At 37.3% G+C, this 22,446-nt stretch overlaps 1 protein-coding gene across 1 annotated transcript in view; it reads right to left on the bottom strand.

The window, feature by feature from the left end:
* Positions 1–8,347: 8,347 nt before the first annotated feature.
* LOC122091567 (kinesin-like protein KIN-12E) overlaps positions 8,348–22,446 on the bottom strand; it is a 17,790-nt gene continuing 3,691 nt past the window's right edge. Inside the window, exons 5-22 of the mRNA XM_042661579.1 lie at positions 20,535–20,648; positions 20,227–20,319; positions 19,691–19,780; positions 19,513–19,583; positions 19,326–19,400; positions 19,076–19,163; positions 18,219–18,277; positions 17,988–18,051; positions 17,504–17,569; positions 16,582–16,740; positions 16,372–16,476; positions 14,853–15,088; positions 14,409–14,478; positions 14,260–14,316; positions 14,114–14,176; positions 12,597–12,656; positions 12,385–12,464; positions 8,348–11,251 (exon numbers count right to left, since the gene is read on the bottom strand). Of these exons, the coding sequence (XP_042517513.1) occupies positions 8,650–11,251; positions 12,385–12,464; positions 12,597–12,656; positions 14,114–14,176; positions 14,260–14,316; positions 14,409–14,478; positions 14,853–15,088; positions 16,372–16,476; positions 16,582–16,740; positions 17,504–17,569; positions 17,988–18,051; positions 18,219–18,277; positions 19,076–19,163; positions 19,326–19,400; positions 19,513–19,583; positions 19,691–19,780; positions 20,227–20,319; positions 20,535–20,648 (4,152 nt within the window). The 3' untranslated portion in view covers positions 8,348–8,649. The remainder of the gene's footprint in view (positions 11,252–12,384; positions 12,465–12,596; positions 12,657–14,113; positions 14,177–14,259; positions 14,317–14,408; positions 14,479–14,852; positions 15,089–16,371; positions 16,477–16,581; positions 16,741–17,503; positions 17,570–17,987; positions 18,052–18,218; positions 18,278–19,075; positions 19,164–19,325; positions 19,401–19,512; positions 19,584–19,690; positions 19,781–20,226; positions 20,320–20,534; positions 20,649–22,446) is intronic.

The following is a 22,446-nucleotide window of genomic DNA, read 5'->3' as shown; positions in this document are numbered from 1 at the left end:
CAAATTTTCTGCTATTGCCTTAGTTGATTCTGGTGCTAATGCCAATTGCATCAACGAAGGTGCTATTCCAACTCAGTTTTATGAAAGAACTACCCAGCGCCTTAATACGGCTAATGGATCTGGGTTGAATGTCCAATACAAACTTTCAAACACTCATGTTTGCAACCAAGGCCTTTGCCTTCCCCAAACTTTTATCCTTGCTAAAGATCTTGACCAAACCATAATCCTTGGTCAACCATTTTTAGAAAAAATCAAACCATTTAAAATAACACAAGATGGGATTTCTACTAAGTTTCAAGGACAAAAAATTGTCTTCCCATTCTTACAAGCCCAAAATTCCAATGACCAAAGTATTAGGAAAATTAGACAATTAAATTTTCTCAAAGATGAGCTTCTTCATAAAAGAATCTCTGATCATCTTAAAAATTCAAAAACAGTCCAACAAATTAATCAAATTAAATCAAAATTTGAAACAAATCTTTGTTCTGATGTTCCTGATGCCTTTTGGCATCGAAAGCAGCATATGGTCTCCCTACCTTATACTACTGGGTTCTCAGATCTTCAAATCCCCACTAAGGCAAGACCAGCCCAAATGAATCAAACTCTTCTTGAAACTTGCAAAGAAGAGATTAATGATCTCTTAACAAAAAACTTATCCGTCCCAGTACCTCACCTTGGAGTTGTACAGCCTTCTATGTCAATAAGGCTGCTGAAATAGAAAGAGGTACTCCTCGGCTAGTAGTCAATTACAAACCCTTAAATGATGCTCTCCAATGGGTCAGATATCCTATCCCAAATCAAAAGGATCTTTTACAAAGAATTTATCAAGCAAAAATCTTTTCCAAATTTGACATGAAGTCTGGATTCTGGCAGATCCAAATCCATGATAAGGATCGCTATAAAACTGCCTTCACAACACCCTTTGGCCTATATGAATGGAACGTTATGCCATTCGGCCTCAAAAATGCTCCCAGTGAATTTCAGAAGATCATGAATGACATATTCAATCCTTATGGACAATTCACTATTGTCTATATTGATGATGTCCTGGTTTTCTCAAATTCTATTGAACAACATTTCAAACACCTAAGAACATTTTATCAGATCATTAAATTAAATGGTCTTGTTCTATCAAAAAGAAAAATGGAATTCTTCCTTACCAAAGTTAGGTTCCTTGGCCATTTGATCGAAAAAGGTACCCTAACCCCTATCGATCGTGCCATCACCTTTGGTGAAAAATTCCCTGACCAAATCCTTGATAAAACTCAATTACAAAGATTTTTAGGAAGTTTAAATTACGTTCGTGATTTTCTTCCCCAAATTAGTAAGATTGCCGAACCTCTTTATCTTCGGCTTAAAAAGAAACCAATTCCCTGGTCTCAAACTCAAACAACTGCCGTTCAAACAATTAAAAAACTTGTCAAAGAAATTCCTTGTTTATTTATTCCAAACCCTGAAGCATTTAAGATTGTAGAAACTGATGCTTCTGATATTGGATATGGAGGAATTCTCAAACAAAGACTTCCTGATAATAAAGAACAATTAGTCCAATTTACTTCTGGTATTTGGAATTCTGCTCAAAAGAATTACAGTACCATCAAAAAGGAAATTTTATCGATTGTTCTCTGCATTCAAAAATTTCAAAATACATTATTAAATAAACCATTTTTAGTTCGTGTTGATTGTAGCGCAGCTAAATATGTTTTACAAAATGATGTTTCAAACCTTGCATCAAAACAAATTTTTGCCAGATGGCAAGCTTTATTATCCATTTTTGAATTTCAAATAGAATATATTAAAGGAGAATCCAATTCTGTCCCTGACTTTCTTACCCGTGAATTCTTACAGGGCCAGACTCCTCAAATTAACCTTATCAGGATGGCTCCCCCTAAGGAGTCCACCTCCTCAAATTCTGTTGTCAAAACCAAATCAAGCTATGGTGCTGCGGCTACCTCTGCTGCACCATCAAACCAAATTGTTACCCGTAGCCAGACCCAAATGGCTACCACCAAAACACCTTATTCCCATGCTGTAGTAGTAGGCTCTACTGCAGGATCCATCCAACCCACAAATAAGGCCAGTTCCAGCCTCCAAACTACACAAACCAAACCCCTTCAAACAGCACAAGGTTCCAAACTCAAAAGCCAATATTATGAAAAGCCATGCAAAGAAGACCTCTTCACTATTGAAGAGCCTTTATACAAATATCTTGACTCGCCAATTATGATGGCACAAGCAGTTTTCTACAAAGGATGGAATCACTATTCCAACTCCCAGGCAAAAAATCAAGAATATTACGAGTATATTCTCGTAGAAACTGATTCTGTCAGACTCAAACTTAATTATGACAGAACCGACCCAACCTTGGTTACACATACAACTGTAACCATCTGCAAAATCCTGTCCCTCCAAGACTGGGGGACTCATCCTATGAACCAAAGAAGCTTTTCAAATACTTTTTCCCCCCAAAATTTTTCTTACATGGACTACCAGGAAGCCTGGTTCAAAGCTTTCACTTTTCAAAATAGAACCAACCGCCATTCTTGGTTCTTCTGTTTTGAATACAAATTTAACAACCAAACTCCCAATTGGTTTCCCAAATGGTGGGATCAATATGGTCCTATGGAGGAAATTCTACCCCCACAAATCCAGGATTCTTTCCAAATATTTTCTCAAAACTCAACACCCCAACCTCACCAACCAGATCTTCTCAGATTCTTTCTCCACTGCCGCCTCGCATGGATACTATTCTGGGAATACCAAATTTATGACTATCAGATAAATGACTGGATTGCCCCAGTCCTCTGCCGGTCTTTCAATATCAAATGGTGGGACAACTGCGATGTCTCCAAATGTGAAAAAAATGCATTAATCAAAAGCCTTACAGGTCTCATGCCTGTTCCAAAAATCCAAAGCTCCTCCAAATCAAGCACCAAAAGTGAGAAGGAAGCCCTTCGTGCTCGTCTAGCCGAACTCGGTTCCGACTCAGACAATGAAGACAATGAAGGCTCCAGTGATGGTGCCTACAGTCTCAAATCAATGCAAAGATCTGTTCCTGCCCATGAACTCTGCTATGGGCAAGATCCATATGAGGTTGACCCTGACTTTGTCCCTGACAGTCTTACGGCGTCCTCCTCCAGCAAATTCAAAGAAGTCACTTCCCGTCGGTCTCGACGGACAGCCAATGCAAAGTCCTCCTCGACCAAATAAGTTTGGTCCAAAAACGTCTGCTAAGACGGTTATAAACTAGCCGACGAGGTGCAGTCGTTAAACTTCACCTAGTCAATTAACCCCGGACGACCTTTAAGGAAAGGGGGTACTGCTACTGTCCCAGGTCATAGGACAGTCCGGCCAATATCCGACTCAAATAAATAGGATACAAACTTCTTGATCAAACCAATACGGAGAACAGTGTCCCTGACACGTGGAATGCCGTGGTAAGATCATCGAAGATTCCAAATCAACTATCAACAATATCCAAATCAAAGATTCCAAATCATTTGTTGATAGCAACTCCAACTTTCGGCGCCAACAGTTTTGTGAGTGTCGGCAACAACTGTACATCTCAAATACAAATTCAAATGCACAGTGCCAAATAGTGACAAATGAAATGTCAAATAGTACCTAATTTGGTACAATTCCAAATGAAACCCAAATGCAACCCAAATCCAAATGTAATCCAAATGAGCCTCCTTATGTTATAAAAGGAGCATCTTCCCTTCTCCCAAATAACTTGTAACAAAACTGGAACTCCAAAATTGAGAGACTAAGAGAGAGAAGCTCCGAAGCAAGTTGTGCTTCCACAAGTTCTTCCAAGATCTCTCCAAGCATCTCACCGGTCTTCAGCAAACTCCGATCATCTCAAGTCTGATCGTCCACCAAAGGTTAGCTACCTACAGCTCAAAGCCAACCCAACCTTCTTCTTCTCAAACCCTCCAACCCAAGCCTACCCAAACCGATCCAGAACTCTGGATCAAAAATATATCTCCAAATATTGTAATTTTTAATTTCAAAAGTTATATTTCAAAGTAATTTTTCTTTGATTGCATTATTAGCTTATTTCCTGCAAACTTTTCAATTTTCTGCATCTGCATTTGCATAGCAGCTTCTTCTTCTATCCTTGGATCAAAGCCTACAGTCGAGCCTCTTGATTCCAAGATATAGATCTAGTTAAGCAGCTTTTAATTTTCTGCAATTCCATATCTTTTATTCCAGTCTATGGTTTTCTTTGTTTATTTTACTTAAGCACAAATTTAGTTCTGAGTAAGGTATTGCACCCATCTCAGTGCTAGTCTCCTTGCTGGATCGGAGTAAGGTATTGCACCTATCTCGTTCTGATTGCTATACAGAACCAGGAGATCACTAGTTCCCTGGATTTTAGCATATCTCGATCCTGTAATCTGGGTTGCTGAAGACCGGTGAGATGCTTGGAGAGATCTTGGAAGAACTTGTGGAAGCACAACTTGCTTCGGAGCTTCTCTCTCTTAGTCTCTCAATTTTGGAGTTCCAGTTTTGTTACAAGTTATTTGGGAGAAGGGAAGATGCTCCTTTTATAACATAAGGAGGCTCATTTGGATTACATTTGGATTTGGGTTGCATTTGGGTTTCATTTGGAATTGTACCAAATTAGGTACTATTTGACATTTCATTTGTCACTATTTGGCACTGTGCATTTGAATTTGTATTTGAGATGTACAGTTGTTGCCGACACTCACAAAACTGTTGGCGCCGAAAGTTGGAGTTGCTATCAACAAATGATTTGGAATCTTTGATTTGGATATTGTTGATAGTTGATTTGGAATCTTCGATGATCTTACCACGGCATTCCACGTGTCAGGGACACTGTTCTCCGTATTGGTTTGATCAAGAAGCAGATTACAGGATCGAGATATGCTAAAATCCAGGGAACTAGTGATCTCCTGGTTCTGTATAGCAATCAGAACGAGATAGGTGCAATACCTTACTCCGATCCAGCAAGGAGACTAGCACTGAGATGGGTGCAATACCTTACTCAGAACTAAATTTGTGCTTAAGTAAAATAAACAAAGAAAACCATAGACTGGAATAAAAGATATGGAATTGTGTACTCAAACCACCTCTCATAAAGCTTGGACCATTTATGAAGGTCAAACCACTAATGATATCCATCCTCCGGTAGAAAGCATCAAACATAACTACAAAAATAATGAGATAATAGCCTCTCCATTCAAAATCACCGAAAAAGAAGATCCTAACCGAAAACAAATTGAACAATTAAACTTTACAAATTTAAGTCTTCAAACCATAGGTAATCAACTTTCAAGGGTTGAAAACCTTGTCCAACCTAAATCTGTAGCCTCTTCATCTATGACACCGGCTCCGGTTCCAACTTCTGTCTCCTTATTCAAACCTTATAATATTCCTCTAAAACAACAACTCGCCCTTAACAAATCTTTTGTTTTAGATCAAATTAACCAACGTTTGACTATCCTTAATGCTACTGAAGCACATTTAAGTGATCCTCAAACACCAGTCCAAAATCAGCCCTTAGATGAACCATCAGCTGAATCAAACAATAGAGGTGTCCGCAATATCATAGGTTGCTCTTCAGACACTCCCTCAAGTTCTGAAGAAGAGGACTTCCCCAAAATTAACCAAATCGGTCAAAGTTCTAACCAACACCCGGTCTTCCCAGACCTACAAATTGAAGCTAGAGGAACTGCTCCTCAGGCTTCCTACCAAAGCGGTATCATCTATGAATGGAACATAGATGGTCTGTCCGAACATAATCTCATGAACAAGCTCCAAGAAATGACCATGGTTAGCAACGCTCATCGTATCAAGAATACACCTGATAGTGCTGTAGCTACCTTGCTTGTTTCTGGCTTCACAGGCCAACTCAAAGGTTGGTGGGATTATGTCCTGACTGATGTCCAAAAAACAGAAATCTTAATGGCTGTTCAAATCACACCAGATGGTGTTCCCCTCCTTGATAGTGAAGGAATTCCTATTGAAGATGCTGTTAATACCCTTATTTTCAGCATTGCAAATTACTTTTTAGGAAACCCTTCTCGTCTCAAAGATAGAACAGCTGAACAATTATCAAACCTTAGATGTAAGAAATTACATGATTTCAAATGGTACAAAGACATTTTTTTAACAAAAGTCTTAACCAGACCTGATGCAAACCTTCCCTGTTGGAAAGAAAAATTCCTTACTGGGTTACCAACTTTATTTTCAGAAAAAATCAAACAACGCCTTAGGAAAGAAAATAGCAGTACCCCCTTTCCTTAAAGGTCGTCCGGGGTTAATTGACTAGGTGAAGTTTAACGACTGCACCTCGTCGGCTAGTTTATAACCGTCTTAGCAGACGTTTTTGGACCAAACTTATTTGGTCGAGGAGGACTTTGCATTGGCTGTCCGTCGAGACCGACGGGAAGTGACTTCTTTGAATTTGCTGGAGGAGGACGCCGTAAGACTGTCAGGGACAAAGTCAGGGTCAACCTCATATGGATCTTGCCCATAGCAGAGTTCATGGGCAGGAACAGATCTTTGCATTGATTTGAGACTGTAGGCACCATCACTGGAGCCTTCATTGTCTTCATTGTCTGAGTCGGAACCGAGTTCGACTAGACGAGCACGAAGGGCTTCCTTCTCACTTTTGGTGCTTGATACCTTACAGGATCGAGTAAGGTATTGCACCTATCTCGTTTATTAAAAATTCCTAGTCGTGCTCAAATGGGAATTTTATTTTGCCTATAAGATAATTTGGCATAAGAAATGGTTTCCTGATCAGCCTACTATCAAAAATTTTCTTGAGATGGCCCTAGTAAATTATGCATGGTAGTTAAAATGGCATCCAAAATATACAGACAAGTAAGGTCTTGGCCCCATTGACTTACCACGTTTCAGGACAAAATGAAGTTTTTCACTTGATGAACCATGAAATCAAGAGCCTAAACATTTGTGGGTAGAAAGGCCTCATACATTGAGGTTATATGATTGAAAGGGAAAGGAACTCTCATTGGTCATGCGGTGTGCCCCTATATCCAGACACAAAAGCGGTGAAATGAAACCTTCAACCCTATGAAATCTAAAAGCTCACCTTCTGTTTATGCCCATGTGCATCTCCTCATCGACCCCATAAGAACACAAGGGCCGTGTGACCAAGGAGCATTTCTTCCCCATGATTGAATTCAATTATGAAATTTGACATGTATGACCAATCAGAGCAATCCCTTCATATGGAGCTATCGAAAAAACTCATTTGATGGGCTCTCTTCAGTTTTCTTACAGGCCATCCATAGGGGTCTAGATGATAGATGTGCTGGTCTAAAAAATGCGTAAGAAAAGAAATTCATAGAGGTGAATTTCTTATACAATTTAAAAGCTTCAATACTCCACAAATTTCAAAATATTTGATCTTTTATGAAGAAATATGGATAACACAAATTTGTCAACGAAATTCACGATGCTCAAAGATGCGTTAATATTAAAAAGAGAAAAAAAATCTCCTAACATTGGTAAAATCCCTTATTTAATCGAAACTCCTGCATGTGCGAGTTTGAGGAGAAATCCCTTATTTAATATACCGTGAATATTCTTGATTCATAGAAACCAATTTCAACTCACCCATCTTAGGTATTAGAATCTCCCGAAAATACCCCCCCCCCAACAATATCGTCTCTATGCTCTTTGTCCCACTTTAGTGAATGGATTCCCATAAAAGCTAGTCTCTTTCGTACTTAAAATCGTGCTAACATATATATGATAATGTAGGGAGAAGAGAGTTCTCTGAGCAAGATACTCTACACCATCTCACATTGATTATTTTTAATCATTGTTTTCTCTTTTTAAAAATAAAATAACTTAATAATCTATATGAGAGGCAAAATATACACCTTAGGCTCAGAGAGCCTTTTCCCATTATAATACTATAGTAGTTCCCACCAAATAATATTAGTGTTAGCTGTGTCTTAATGATATGTTGAACCCAAATGAGAAATTTGAGACGACAACAACCATAACCTTACCCAACTAAATGGGGTCGACTACATAGATTTAATATGATCAACAAAGTAAAAGAAATATAAGATAAAACGTGCAACAAGAAAGTAGAAGACAATCAAGAGATGTTTTAGCAATAAAAATAGAATAGCATCCCAAGAACATTCCCTACAAGGGGGTTGGCTACGCAAGTCTTTGTCCTTCACATAGGTCTATCTACAGTCTTACTAGAATCCAACCCTACTAATTGCATACCTATCCTTACCACTTCGTCAAGAAAAAAGTATCACGAATGCCCTGTTTTGTTGAGAATATACAAATAATTTAAAAAAAAAAAAAAAAATACTGAAACTAAAAGACATTTCCTAACAAAAGGAAAACATAGCTTTAACTTCATTTGCATCACTCGTACATGATTGGACAAAAATAAAATGTCATGAAATTCTAGCAACACCCAGATACTGAGTATTATATAACATAGCCATGTTTTCCTTTTGCTAGGCAGACAGGCAGCCAGCCAAGTATCAGAAGCATGTGGGCTCAAAGTTTCAGCCATTACTATGTCAAATGCGAAGTTCGATCTTAAAACTGAGGAAAGCTGGCTAATGAAATATTATTTACATAAACTACAAAACAAATTTGAACAAGTAGCACTACGTAGATTCAGATAATGGCTGGTTGTATGCATCTGGCATCATCCAACACTTGGGTCTTCCTTTGGGTTGCCTCAACCTTAGCTTCTCTTAGCTCCTCTAGGATTCTAATCTCTCTTTGTAGCTCTTCTTCCGTTTCCTTCATCTCTTCCTTCTTCAACTCTGATTCAAATATGCACTGCTGGTATTCTAGAATCATACGTTCAACCTCACTACTCTTGTTCTCAATGGATTCCAAAAGTATTTCTTTCTCGTGTGAGACTTGTTGAAACTTAAGCTCCATCTTTTCTAATTTGCATAAACCAGTCTGTATCTCTTCTTCAACAGTGTGCATCTTGCCCTCCAACTTCTCAGAACTCCGCCTCAAATTTTCAATTTCCTTCTGTATGACATCCAACTTTTCTCGTGATTGCTTCAACTCCGCTTGCAGCTTGGGTAGCTCTTCCTCAGACTTGAGCAATTCAGTAGCTTTAACTCCAAATTGCCAATTTCTCTGAGCAACTTCTTTTTTATCTACATTATCTATTGCAAGTAGTACCTTCTCTGTCTCTTGTCTTCGGTGTTCCTCCTCCACTTTTGACTTTAAGCAGATGATTTTGCTTCTTATTTCAGCATCACACTGCTGAACCATCCTCTGAGCAGCCTCAATTTCGTCTTTTTGAGCTTGAAGATGGGAGAGCTCCTCTTTCTTTTGATTCACATAAGAGGATGACACATTAACAGTTGACCTAGCTTGAGCTTCTCGTTGTTCCCAGTAACCAAAAGATGAAGGAAAACGACAAAGAAAAGATTTCAGAGCCAAGAATTTGTTATCCATGACAGTTCTCCTTTCTTGAATTTCAGAAGAGAATAATTTGAGGCCTGCCACCTCTTCCTCCTTCAACTTAATAACATTCTCTGCGGCTTCAATTTCATCTGAAAGTTTATCAACTTCACTATTCACTCCAAAAATCTGGGAAAGCATCCTCTTATTTTCATCCTTCTCCTGCATGGCTTTCTCATACAAACCCATTAGCTTTTCATGTTCCTCCTGAATTTCATGAAGCTGGTGGGCTAAGTTCTCAACCTCTTTTGTCCTCTCCACTTCCTTCTCTTCAGAAGAGGCAGCAGAACTATTATCTTGGGAAAGTGTTCTCTTATGCTCATCCTTCTCCTGCATAGCTTTCTCATACAAACCCATTAGCTTCTCATTTTCCTCCTGAATTTCCTGAAGCTGGTGTGCTAGATTCACAATCTCTTTTGTCCTCTCCACTTCATTCTCCTGCGTTGCTTCCTCATACAAACCCATCAGCCTGTCATTCTCCTCCTGCATTTCATGAAGCTGGTGAGCTAGATTCTCAGTCTCTTTTCTCCTCTCCACTTCCTTCTTTTCACAAGAGGCAGCAGAACTATTATCTTGGGAAAGCATTCCCTTATGTTCATCCTTCTCCAACATGGCTTTCTCATACAAACCCATTAGCTTCTCATTTTCCTCCTGAATTTCCTCAAGCTGGTGCGCTAGGTTCACAAGCTCTTTTGTCCTCTCCACTTCCTTCTCCTGTGTGGCTTCCTCATACAAACCCATTAGCTTGTCATTTTCCTCCTGCATTTCATGAAGCTGGTGCGCTAGATTCTCAATCTCTTTTCTCCTCTCCACTTCCTTCCCTTCAGAAGTGGCAGCAGAACTATTATCTTGGGAAAGCATTCCCTTATGTTCATCCTTCTCCTGCATGGCTTTCTCATACAAACCCATTAGCTTCTCATTTTCCTCCTGAATTTCCTCAAGCTGGTGCGCTAGGTTCACAATCTCTTCTGTCCTCTCCTTCTCCTGTGTGGCTTCCTCATACAAACCCATTAGCTTGTCATTTTCCTCCTGCATTTCGTGAAGCTGGTGCGCTAGATTCTCAATCTCTTTTCTCCTCTCCACTTCCTTCTCTTCAGAAGAGGCAGCAAAAACCTTATCTTGGGTAAGCATTCTCTTATGTTCATCCCTCTCTTGCATGGCTTTCTCATACAAACCCATAAGCTTGTCATTTTCCTCCTGCATTTCACGAAGCTGGGCCACTAGGTTCTCAACCTCTTTTCTCCTCTCCACTTCCTTCTCTTCAGAAGAGGCAGCAAAAATTTTGTCTTCGGAAAGCATTCTCTTATGTTCATCCTTCTCCTGCATGGCTTTCTCATACAAACCCATTAGCTTTTCATTTTCCTCCTGCATTTCATGAAGCTGGTGCTCTAGGTTCTCAATCTCTTTTGTCCTTTCCACTTCCTTCTTTTCAGAAGAGGCAGTGGAACTATTAACTTGAAGTTTAGTCTCTGCAACAGCACGTTCATACAATTCAATCAGTTTATTGTTATCCTCAAGTAGGACTTTTAGCTTCATCCGCAATTCTTCGTTCTCTTTTGCCAATAAAATTGCTGACTCATGAGCTTGTGCTTCTCGTTGACTTGCCACAGCAATTGCATCCACCATGGTTTTAAGCTCCATTTGATCGTCCAAAGTGATGTTGGACCTATGGTCAATCGTGGTAAAAGAAAGTGGCAGATCAGCTTGCTGTTGCTCCTTTGATTCTTCTTGTTTCATGGCCCTGGAAGCTCTCTCTTCTTCTAGCTCTGTAACCAAATCATTCACACGCCTGCCAAATTTGGAAACTGAAAATAAAATATTTGTGGCAAGCCAAAAAAATGCATGTTAAAACATAAGATACAAACCACTTTCTATTTTTCTTTTTTCTTTTTTTTTTCCTTGGAAAGAACTCAACCCATTAACTCCTTTAAATAAAGAAATTTTATGATACAGATTAATATATATATATATATATTTGGTTAAATTAATAAGTAGGGTTACATAGGCCAAAAGGTGAACCTGCTTATATGACCTTGACTATTTTTTACCATTCCTATTTTTATTTTTCATTTTTCTCATCTCTGTCGCCATATATTTTCTGAACATTAGAAAATTAGACAATTACAATCACTCAAAGAAGTCCTTCTGTTGGTATATGGTCCTCTTTGTTTTGGCATGGATTTGAGAACTAGACATGTAAAATTTCAGGCTTTTCCAAGTTCTAATACATAGATTTAACATCTCCACACATCTTTGTCACACAGGTTCAATCTGATGCCACTTTGCATGTTTCCAATTTTCCCATTCATCTCTACTTTTAGGAAACTAGTGGTTGAACTGGGAAAGCCAGAGATGAATCCCTTTCCACAGTATGCTGTCTGGTCTGCTTTATAGGGTAAATATTCAAATTCATTCAATTAGTGTTCCATGGGTTGCAAATTTTACAGAAATCTAACCAACTAAGCTTCGTCAATTGTCAGATCAATTTAATAGAATTCATGCAACCACATACACTGACATGTTTCTGAGGCAGATAATGAGTTTTTACATTAGTATCCATGTTTTACATGTTTGAATCTGTACTGGCGAGGTTAAAGAATTTCTGCTAACATTTCTGAGCCATAAAAATTTACAGGCATTGAGAAACATGGATTCTGAAATCTAGATTGATGTTGCTCACATCAATGCATCCAAAAGTTCGAAATTCTAATATCATATTGAGATCTTCTAATTGAAACCTGACTTGCAGTATCCATTTCTTTTCTTTTCAATCAAAGCAGGTTCAAATGTTTTCAGAAAATTATATATTTTGGTTAATTTTATGAATGTGTTTAGCTGCATCTAAATTAACTCTATTAGTGAAGTTATTACCAATAACACTGCAAATAACTAGTTGAAGATTGATTGTCATTAGACTAATACCTCTCCAAAATTTCTTTCTCTTCAAGGCAGATGTTTAGTTTCTTATGAAGTGCATCCATTTCACTCTGGTTTTGAATAGCCTGCAGAAAATGAAAAATCCCCACTTCTGTAAGTGAACTAAATGCTGGATAAGGATTTAAAAGAAAACTGGTCTAAGTGAAAGCATATTTCAAGATGAAACAGGTAAAGACACTTGTATTGAGGACCATCACCTGCATACGGAGGAATTCATTCTCCTCACTCATGGAAGAATGCCAAGGTGATGGTGGCTCCTGTGTTTCAAACAAAGGACATAAGTAGGTGATATCATAAAAGAGGATATTTGGACCTCAGAAAAGTGATATTGGAGCTTATATTATGAAGCACAAGGAAAATAAATTTAACTCCCCGTCTGAAGATACATCTCAACCCACTAAGCATTATCCTGCCAATTTGATTCTAAATCTCAAGACAAATTGAAGAAAAATAGGAACGGATATTACTATATCAAACTCAGAATTTGAGTTAAGGCCTTTGGATAACTTAGGACAGCTCTGGAAATAGAAGACATGCATGGGATAGGGTCCACAACAGAAATGGTTGTTCAACATATCTTAGGCTATTCAGTGCACAACAGAACAATAATTTGACTTAATGCAGAGATCCTGAGGTTCAACTTGGGAGTCAAGAATGCACCACAAAATAGAATCAACTCAACGAGCCATATCTTTTCCATTACCAATAAAATGAACCTTTAACATGTTTTCAGGGGGGGGGGGGGAAATAAATATAAAATCCCTCTTTTAGCTGAGATGGCATTTACCTGTGTACACTTTCTCATATTAATAAAATCAATTTGATAATGAAAAAAAAATGGCAAATAATATGAATACATAAGATCATTATATTAATTAGAAATAAAATCTCAGCCTAAAAAAAGAAATACATAACGGAAAAACATTTGAAAAAGAAAGAGAATAACAAACCAACTTTTTTCCTCTCCCTCTTATGCACACTCTTATTTTGGGTTAAATACTAGTAGAGTTGGATTATACTGGGAATATCTTAAATAATTAGGTCTGGATTTTCATTGTCTGGGCGAGACAAATGAAATTTGATACAGGAATGATCACATGACTTGGCTTAAGTCATAAGAGTGGGCACATGTTTCTGAGAGTTAACAGACTAATCATCCCATTTCCTCTGTCACCCATGAAGTAGAAGCAACCCAGGCAAGTCAAGGAGTTATCTCAAGCCTCTCAGCAGGTTGTTAAGCAGTGGATGAAAAGTGCAAAGCATATCAATTGCATCTACATATTCAGACTAATGTTTCTTCAGAGAAAAAATAGCTCATGTCCACACATATACTCAAAACATGAGATGGTTATGGCAACCAAATTAGGTTGTTTTGGGCAGAAAGGGTTCACTTGGAAGGGGTCATGATGAAACCCCAAGGTTGATTCATGGAATAGGGGTCGTGATGTCTGAATTCTTGGTCTTGCAATTAGAATTGTATATCATAGAACATCTCTAGCTTTAAAACGTGTCATGGACCTTGTTAGAGATCCACAAGTCTGGTAAGGTGGACAGAAGTGATTTAGAATCCAATTATTAGTCTAATGGTTACTTGGAAATCTATATCTATATTTTAGTTATCCACTGTAAGACAATTTGATCAACATACTGCATATAAAAACACATGGTATGTATCTATTGATGCAGTAAACATGATGCGAGTCAATAATCTTACTTGACTGGAAATCAGCAGATTCACCTCGCTGCTTGCAGCAGCATCCAAATTTAAGCTTCCTTTCTAAAGGATAGAAAATTTCAGAAGTTCAGAAAGATGCATCATGCAAAGTTCACCTAAAAAATTGAGGGAAGCTTGGAACGAACCTGATCCATCCGAGAATCTGCTTCATGCATAAGTTTCCAATCTAATGCTTCCAGTAACTGCAAAAGTTTTAAACATACTCATAACTGCAATAATTGTATTAACAAAACGTCAGCAAGAGTGAGAGTCATAATATACAACCAGGTAGTACCTTATTCTGTAATATCATGATTTGTTCATTCATCATCTCTCTTTCGCCATCTTCCACAAACAATTTTAACCTGAAAATTAGCAGATGAATGAGCAATAATGATCGAAAGCTTCTTCTCATGATTTATAAAACTCAGTCACCAGTTGCCACAAGGTCGTTTTAACCATTGTCCCACAACCCCAACTTTCAAATTTTTTAGATATATATATATATATATATTTTATTTCCTACATTTACCCAGTAACAACTTTCTTAACTTTTTTTAATGGCTTTTGTATCGAAATAAGTTCTGGGAAATCAGAACATCATGTTGCGATTGACTTTCAGATGAAAAGAACTTATAGGTTTTAAGCACTGCATCATATTATCAAAACAATTGCATATAAGTATGGTCGTAATGATGGCAAATAACTATAGGGAAAATATAAGAAGACTAAGACATACCTTCTAACTTCTTCTTTTAGTTGCAGATTTTCCATGGCAAATCTTGTCACTTCTTGGTTTCGGTCCACTTGGGTGCGGAGAACCTCTATCTCCTTTAGATGTTCCTCCTTCTCTTGCAAAAGATGTGTTTCAGCTGATATCTTACCAGAAGCAACTGCCTCCAACCTCTTTATCCCTGCTTCACGGAAACGAAGCCTCATTTTTAAACTCTGTATCTCGTCTTCTCTTTGTTTTGCCTGATAAACAGAAAAATTCCAAGACTTATCGTTCAGAAATAACTAAAACCATGTCAAACTTCATGTCAGAAGAAAATAAAAATAGATGTTTTAGTGAGCAAAAGATATGATGTAAACAATGATCACTTCATACTAAACAAATCTCCCTAGTCCAAAAACAAGGGGGAAAGAAAAGACAAGAGAAACAAAATTACATCATAGGGGTTCCTTTCTAAACGTAGCCCCAAGTTCTGTTTGTGAGCAATAGCAATCAAAATGCCAGTTGGCTTTTGCATATCATTCTGTTTGTGTATCTGTGCAAGATAAGTTCATAGTTCATACTATAACTGATTTTTCCTGATACCTCATAGTGGTGGCTAGCTAATATCAACAGATATATCCAAGTTAAAGTTATATAGCGATAAAAGTTTTCATTTTTAATGTTTTGGAAGGGGGTTCTGAAACATCCCTTAAATACTCACAAAAAATATGCATCAGAGTCCCCCCCCCCCAAACCCAAAGCTCCAATAAGCTAATAGACATTAAAATTCCCTCTCTGTAAATGGTGATCCAAAAGCCAATTTCATTTGTCATGCTGGATAGATGACAAACATTTTTTATCATAGCCATGGAGCCAAGGGTACTATTTGAGTGTACCTTCTTTGCTTGTACTCTTTGGATCCCTTCTAATCATAAGGTATAAAACTGGACCAGTCACAGATGCCAGTCAAATTGGATTAAATGGGAACTGCCCATCTTTTCAGTGCAGTTTGGCTATAGAACCCCCTATAGCTTAGAAGACCAGTTGGTTAGCATTGTGTGCAAGTTTGCTCCAACCACTGCACCACTAATTTTTTAATAACTTCTCATCTTTCATTTGTTTCATTCTTTTGTATTGTTTTGTTTTGTTTTGTTTTTATTTTTTTATTTTATTTTATTTTATTTTTATTTTTATTTTTATTTTTTTTGTAAATTCTTATTTTTTTCTTAACTGTGGTTTGACCAGTCAGAATTGGAACGAGGCCCTTTTCGGTTTGACACCTAATTTATTCCTAATGACTACGATCCTTATTCAAGCAGCTCTTTTTTCTCTCAGGTATGTGTTTAACGATTTCTATAACCATGCCATATGTAAAAGTTGATAATCAGAGGTTTGGTGAATGATTTGACTTATCAATAATGACAGAAGTCAACTTTATTCAGGAAATTAAGGTGTTGACGACTAAGCATCCTTATCTAAGACAACTAACCATGGTTATCTCGATAGTAAAGGAGTTAAACAAGTAAAAAAGATGCACTAATACCAGCTGCATAGCGGCCTGAGTTTCACCGGCCAATGCTTGTAATGCAATTTCTTTATCCTTTTCCCTCCTAAAAGCTCCAACAAGTGCTGTTTCATATTCTCTTTTCTGAAAATGCAAAAAATATTTAATTCATTATTAATGCAAAAGCAATAGATCTAAATCATTGGGTTTGGTACTTTTTTCTCAACCTTAAGAAAGTGTAAAAGATACCTGAGATCCTCTTTTGTCAGATGTAAGTGGACTAAATGATCCCTGAAGCCCTTCCCACTTGAAAGAGCCTGGGGATCCTGGGAAGCATACAGTCCAGTTATCATTCTCCTGCTTCTCAGCCCCTCCATGGACTAAACCCCGTAGATGGCTCACTTCTTTCTGGAAGAATACAAGAGAAAGTGAACCAAAAGATTCCACTAGCAAATATCATATGGAAAGTCAAAAAGAATGTTTTTGTATCAGTGGGATGAGCAGGAAGAAATGTTATATAGCACAAAACTATTGGCACAACTTTCAAAATTCCATTTGGAACTACTGAATTGCAGTTTACTATCCAAGATTCATTAATTGGTTCAATAAATGTAAAATGTATAACTGCATAAGTGCAGATATTTTCAAATTTCTAGCAGAAATATGAGGCCTATGGTCTAATTCATATATTTGCAAGATTATCGCATAACAATGAGGCAAAGTGATGTAGTTGCCGGAAGGTTTAACAAAGTGCAAAAGTGTGGATGTGCATCCCCCTAAAATTTTGTCCTTGTAGATTTAGCACTTTCTTTTTACTGTGGCTGGTAGTCCATCTTGTGAGAAAAGAATTTTGACATACATTATTTCTTTGTGTACACTACTAGAATTGGAGGATTTATTCTTTGGTCAACTGACAAGGAAATCTCAGGACATATTGCCTGATGGTTTTCATTCATTGTCTAGTTGTTGGCATGTTTTTTTCATGTTGAAAAGTGAGGCAGATTTCTTATCTAGTTTATTAACTAATTTTTTAACCATCTGGCAACTCAGTAGATGTGTCTAGCATCAAATTCTAACATTGTAGTTTAATTTTAAATTTAGCTCGCTGAATTTCCACATAAGAATCATGTGATATGATAGTGCATGGACTTATAAAAGAACAGTGAAATACCTTGAGTTGCTGAATCTGCATACGCATGGCAAGAACATCTCCAGAAGCATCTTCATTTACAATTGCCTGGAGTGTAAATAATTAGAGAGGTTTTCCTATTGAATATGACTGAATAATAATTCGAGGAAGACTTGTGTCAGGAGATGATGGTTAGGAGCTGTCCTCCACACTGCTGCCACACCTCCACCAGGCCTAGTTCATGTGTCAGAACTCACCAGACCTAGCATGCATGCCAGGACTCAGCATTCAGTCAAGAGAGGAAGAAATTTGATTATCCAAATCTCCAATCCATAATATGGAAACCAAGAACTCTTAATTTGGGGCTGTTGAATAGGGAATTTCCTAGCCTTATACTGTGCCCCAAAATATGAACATGATGTAAATAGGACAGCATCAGTCTGTCCTCTCCAGAGTCCTAACATGACTACTATTTCATTTCTCTCTAACCCAAAAAGACATGGAAAATGAATAAACAGTCACATACATTGTTCTTGATGAACTTCGCACGTTGAGCAAATTTTAGTGTGCTTAGCGTTTCCAATGAACAGCTGCAAGCAACCAGAAATTTGTCAAAAGACAGAAGTTAGATAAACAAACCTAAAGGCAAGAAACCAAGTTTGACAGCCACAAGAAAACAATGGATGCCTTTTGGATACAAACATATTTATGAAAAATAATATAAGAAAGGAACAATGTAAGTTGATGAATCACCAACCAATTAGATGGACTTATATTTGCAATTATGACTGTTTTTGAATTTCCTCCCAGTGAATCCTGCAAAGAATAAGACAATCGTAAAATAGTTTATTTCCCACATCAAGTACACGAACAATTTGACCTACCATAGTAAGTGATTAAGATTCCACACAAGTGCAGTGTATAAACTCCATAACAACAATATGATACACTTTACATATACTCATTCACATTAGCAAGTCTTTTTTTTTTTTAGAGAAATAAACTGGTCCAATTCTCATAAAATGCTTCAATGTCCAAAACAATATAGAAATTCCTAGAGATATTACTTCCATACCATGATCAATTAGTTTGATGAACTTAGTAGGCTTTAGTGGAGCTAGTCAGATTTGATTTCTAGCTTTGATCAAGAATAAGTCTAATGGTAATAGCATCACAAACAATTAGCCAAAAGCCAGCCAAATTTGGGTAGTATTTCAGATGGGCTGAATCACTATGAACTAATTTAAGTGATCCTCAAACTGTGTCAATCATGGACCCCCAGTACAAGGTTATGTCATTTCCTCAGATTTGATAAACACATCAATTATTTTCTACGTCCGGACCTCACGGTACGTCCTTTTTTAATCCTTTGAAACTGCATTACAAACAGATGTCAATTCACTTCCACATTAAACAGATGATTTCTGATTGTTAGAAACAGCTGTTACAAGCTAGATTCCTTTGGATTAATGAAGATAAAAATCACTTTTTAAGAATTACCAGTTCCGAATATTAAGAAAATTCATACCACCAATCATCGTAGTGAATAATAGATGATCTGACAAAAAAGAAAATGAAAATTCTCAATCATTCATGGCTGAGGTAGAGCTCTACCTGAAGCAAAAATGTAAGCTTTGAATCGCGATAAGGAACATGAAGAGACTTCCCGTTAGAAATACTGACAAGGTTCATGATCACTAGTCTGCAGATGAGGAACAAACTCAATGACTCAAATAATTATCTCAGGGGGGGGGGGGGGGGAGAGCTGGAATGGACGATATTAGACATTGAGAAAATCAAGAAAGAGCTGGAGAAGGTTGACATTAATAGATATCCACTTAGAACTACAGATGCAGTAACAGACCCTAATGTTGAAAGTGACTTGTTGATGTTAGTGGCTTCCTTGAGACGTTCGCCTTCAGCACCTGAACTCTTCTGCCTGTGATAGAAAAACCAGAAGTGTGAAAGGGGTGAAGATTTTTCTTTCAGCATCTATCTTTTCCATTGTAAAACCCTCCATTTTACAACAGAACAATTTATGAATGGTTTACCTCTCTGATCCAGCCAGATCTACAAGATTTAGCCTAGCAAATCTGTGATGAGTTACACCTTGGGATTCCCACTACAAATGAAACTTCAGTTAGTGTTCTATTTCCATGTGTCCCCATAACCCATTTTGATTCCTATCAGATGGAAAACTTTAACAACGGAAAGAACTCAACTACCCACCTTACTTTCAATGACACAAGTGAAAACACTATGAGAACGGCTGCTTGCAAGATTCATATTAGTGGCAGCCACCTTTCTGTTCGCTGCTCCCTGTAAGAATGACCATAATGGCTTTCAGATTAGTCAAGAAGGAAAAAAATTAGTGGAATCATACTATCTTGGAACCCATGGTTCACCTAGATTCTTCCAGCCCAATGTACCCTTGTTTATCCAATAAAACATGTGTCATTAAAACTGAGTATTTATTTGAAACAGTGAAAACATAGTAAAATTCCAAAATATATATTGAGAAAGGCACAGGACCACTGAAAATGAACACATCAACCTAATGACAGAACTGAAACATAGGTAAGGATGCATGGCACTACTGAAAATGATTCTTCTTAGACATCATAAGTTTAGAACATTTAGACTAATAAAGCACCAATGCCAAATGAAAAGGGAAAAAAACATAGAAATACGAACTAAAATAAAAAGAAAAAATATAGCAAATATTAAGCAGCATTTTGTACTGGGAAAAAAAGTCAATTAGATACCTGAACAAGTTGCTGAATAACATCTCGAGCACTTGTGACCTCTACTTCTTTAAGATTCTCCACATAAACACCTCTCTTTGCGTCTTCTCTAATCTGCATCATTCCAATCAAAACTACTCAATGATTCACACTAAAGCTAATGATGGGCATCAATTATGACTCAGAACACCAACGAAAAAACAATCTTAGAAGATAAAAAGGGAGCCATCATCATACACATTTAAAATAAGGGCTGAATAGAAAATAGTGAATTTTCCAGCAACATGATTAAGGCCAGGAATGATTTAAGGAGATGTGGATTGAATTACCTGCAAATTGACAGAGGAGGGATCCAAAAGATCTAGAATCTGCTCATTATAGATTTCCAAAAATGAGCATTTACAGGTAAATCTCAGCTTTTCTTCTCTACGAGACTCTTTTTCCTGTTAGCAACCAAATCACACTCCAATCATGAAACTCCAATTTCCAACATTTGGAGGTAAAAAACTACAATTTTTTGGACAATATAGAACTAAACTAACCAGTCACAACCAATTCTCAAGTATGAAACAAAAACTAAAAATCAAGATTCCAGTCCCAAGTTTGGGAAAGTTCAGGCATAATCAAAGGAAAAGGGATGCCTAGATATAACAGAAAACCAGTTTCATATGTGAGGACCACTAAACAGGCCTTTTATGGGACTCATAATTGATTCATGCAATGGGCTTCTGTTTGGGCAGGATATGGCCTTGGATGAAGGGTTTGATACTCGCTTGCCACTGGTCCAAATGTACTACATCAGGAAAATCCACTATGATGGGTTTTCATATCCTGCAGAGCAGCCTGGAATAAGCCCAAACATTCATATTGGTATCTTTATTTGATGTGTAACCATCAATAAGTCTTCAGTGTTTATGAAACTAACTTTTGGGTCAGGTAATTAATTCTAAGAATGCAGATTCCATGTATAGGTATTTTAGACCACTGTTTTGTCCTTGATTTAGGCCTTGGGAAATCAAGAGTCAAGTTAAGTCTTTATTTTGTAAGTCCAGATTCCAACTTGTAGGGGGATTGCTAAGTTCAGGAAGACATTGTTCCAGTATTTAATTAGTAGTGTATTTTTAATTGTGAATTTCACAAGATGCATAAGTCAAAGTTTTCTAGTCTCCCACTCCTCTTAAACAGCAGTTTCTTCTCTATGTAATTTATTTGGTTGTCCTGTAGATTATAAGCTAGATTAACACTGGTTTTATCATTTTTTTAGGTATACATGGGTTGGGTTTTATAATTTTTTTAGGTATACATGGGTTGTAAATTGTAAGTAACTAAGTATTACACCTATAATAGCTATTTTTGCCTTTAAGTGTGACAAGAACAAAGAATAAATGATAGTTTCTCTTTGCTATTTGCATTGTTTTCTGCTGGTTCTGACTGTCATTTTTTAGCAGTGGGGACTAATGAATTTCAGGATCAGACCTTAGTTTAATGCCTGTCCAAGAGGTTGACTCCACCTATATCTTCTTTATTCCTGTTTAACATCCCAAGTCCTTATTTTGAATCCAATTCATCAGACATTGTTGAGCTATATTCACTATTTGATATCATTCTTGACTGTTCGAGGCTAGGCTACATGAGGAATTTACATAATCTCTTAGCCACTTGACACTCAGCACCATACAATAGTCAACCTCTAGAAAATTATGGCACCATACAATAGTTGACCTCTAATTTTTTTTCTATGATCTCTAGAAAAGTATGCCTTTTTGTGTGAGCGAGTCAGTGAGAGTCAGTATGAGTGTGAGTGAGAAAAGAAGGATTTCACGAACATGTTGAACTCTTGAATGCATTCATGTTGCCACTTAAGCACCCATATGTAAGATTCCAGGTCATGTACCAGTACCCAGGTGGCAAAACCACTAAGCATACACATTAGAGTTTTGCAAATGTAATAGCTGACTAGAACTGCTATAATGCACCAACAAAGGAAGAAGGACCAGAGGAAGCAAAATAGAGAGCCCAAGGTTTCCAATATGAGAACCAAGGATTAAAGTATCGGTATCGATCATCGTATCGGTCGGTCAAAATTAAGATATGTATTGGAGGGTATCGTATCGTATCGGAGATACACTAAGATACGCTAAAGATACACACATAAATGGATAGGAAACAATTTTTTAAACACTTTTGCATAAAGAATTTGTTAAAAAAAACTATTGATAACATGTATTATGCATAAACACT

The sequence above is a fragment of the Macadamia integrifolia genome, chromosome 10 (assembly GCF_013358625.1).
Source record: "Macadamia integrifolia cultivar HAES 741 chromosome 10, SCU_Mint_v3, whole genome shotgun sequence".
Lineage (NCBI taxonomy): Eukaryota > Viridiplantae > Streptophyta > Magnoliopsida > Proteales > Proteaceae > Macadamia > Macadamia integrifolia.
The sequence above is the reverse complement of the archived record's forward strand: the minus strand, read 5'-3'. Positions and strand labels throughout refer to the sequence as shown.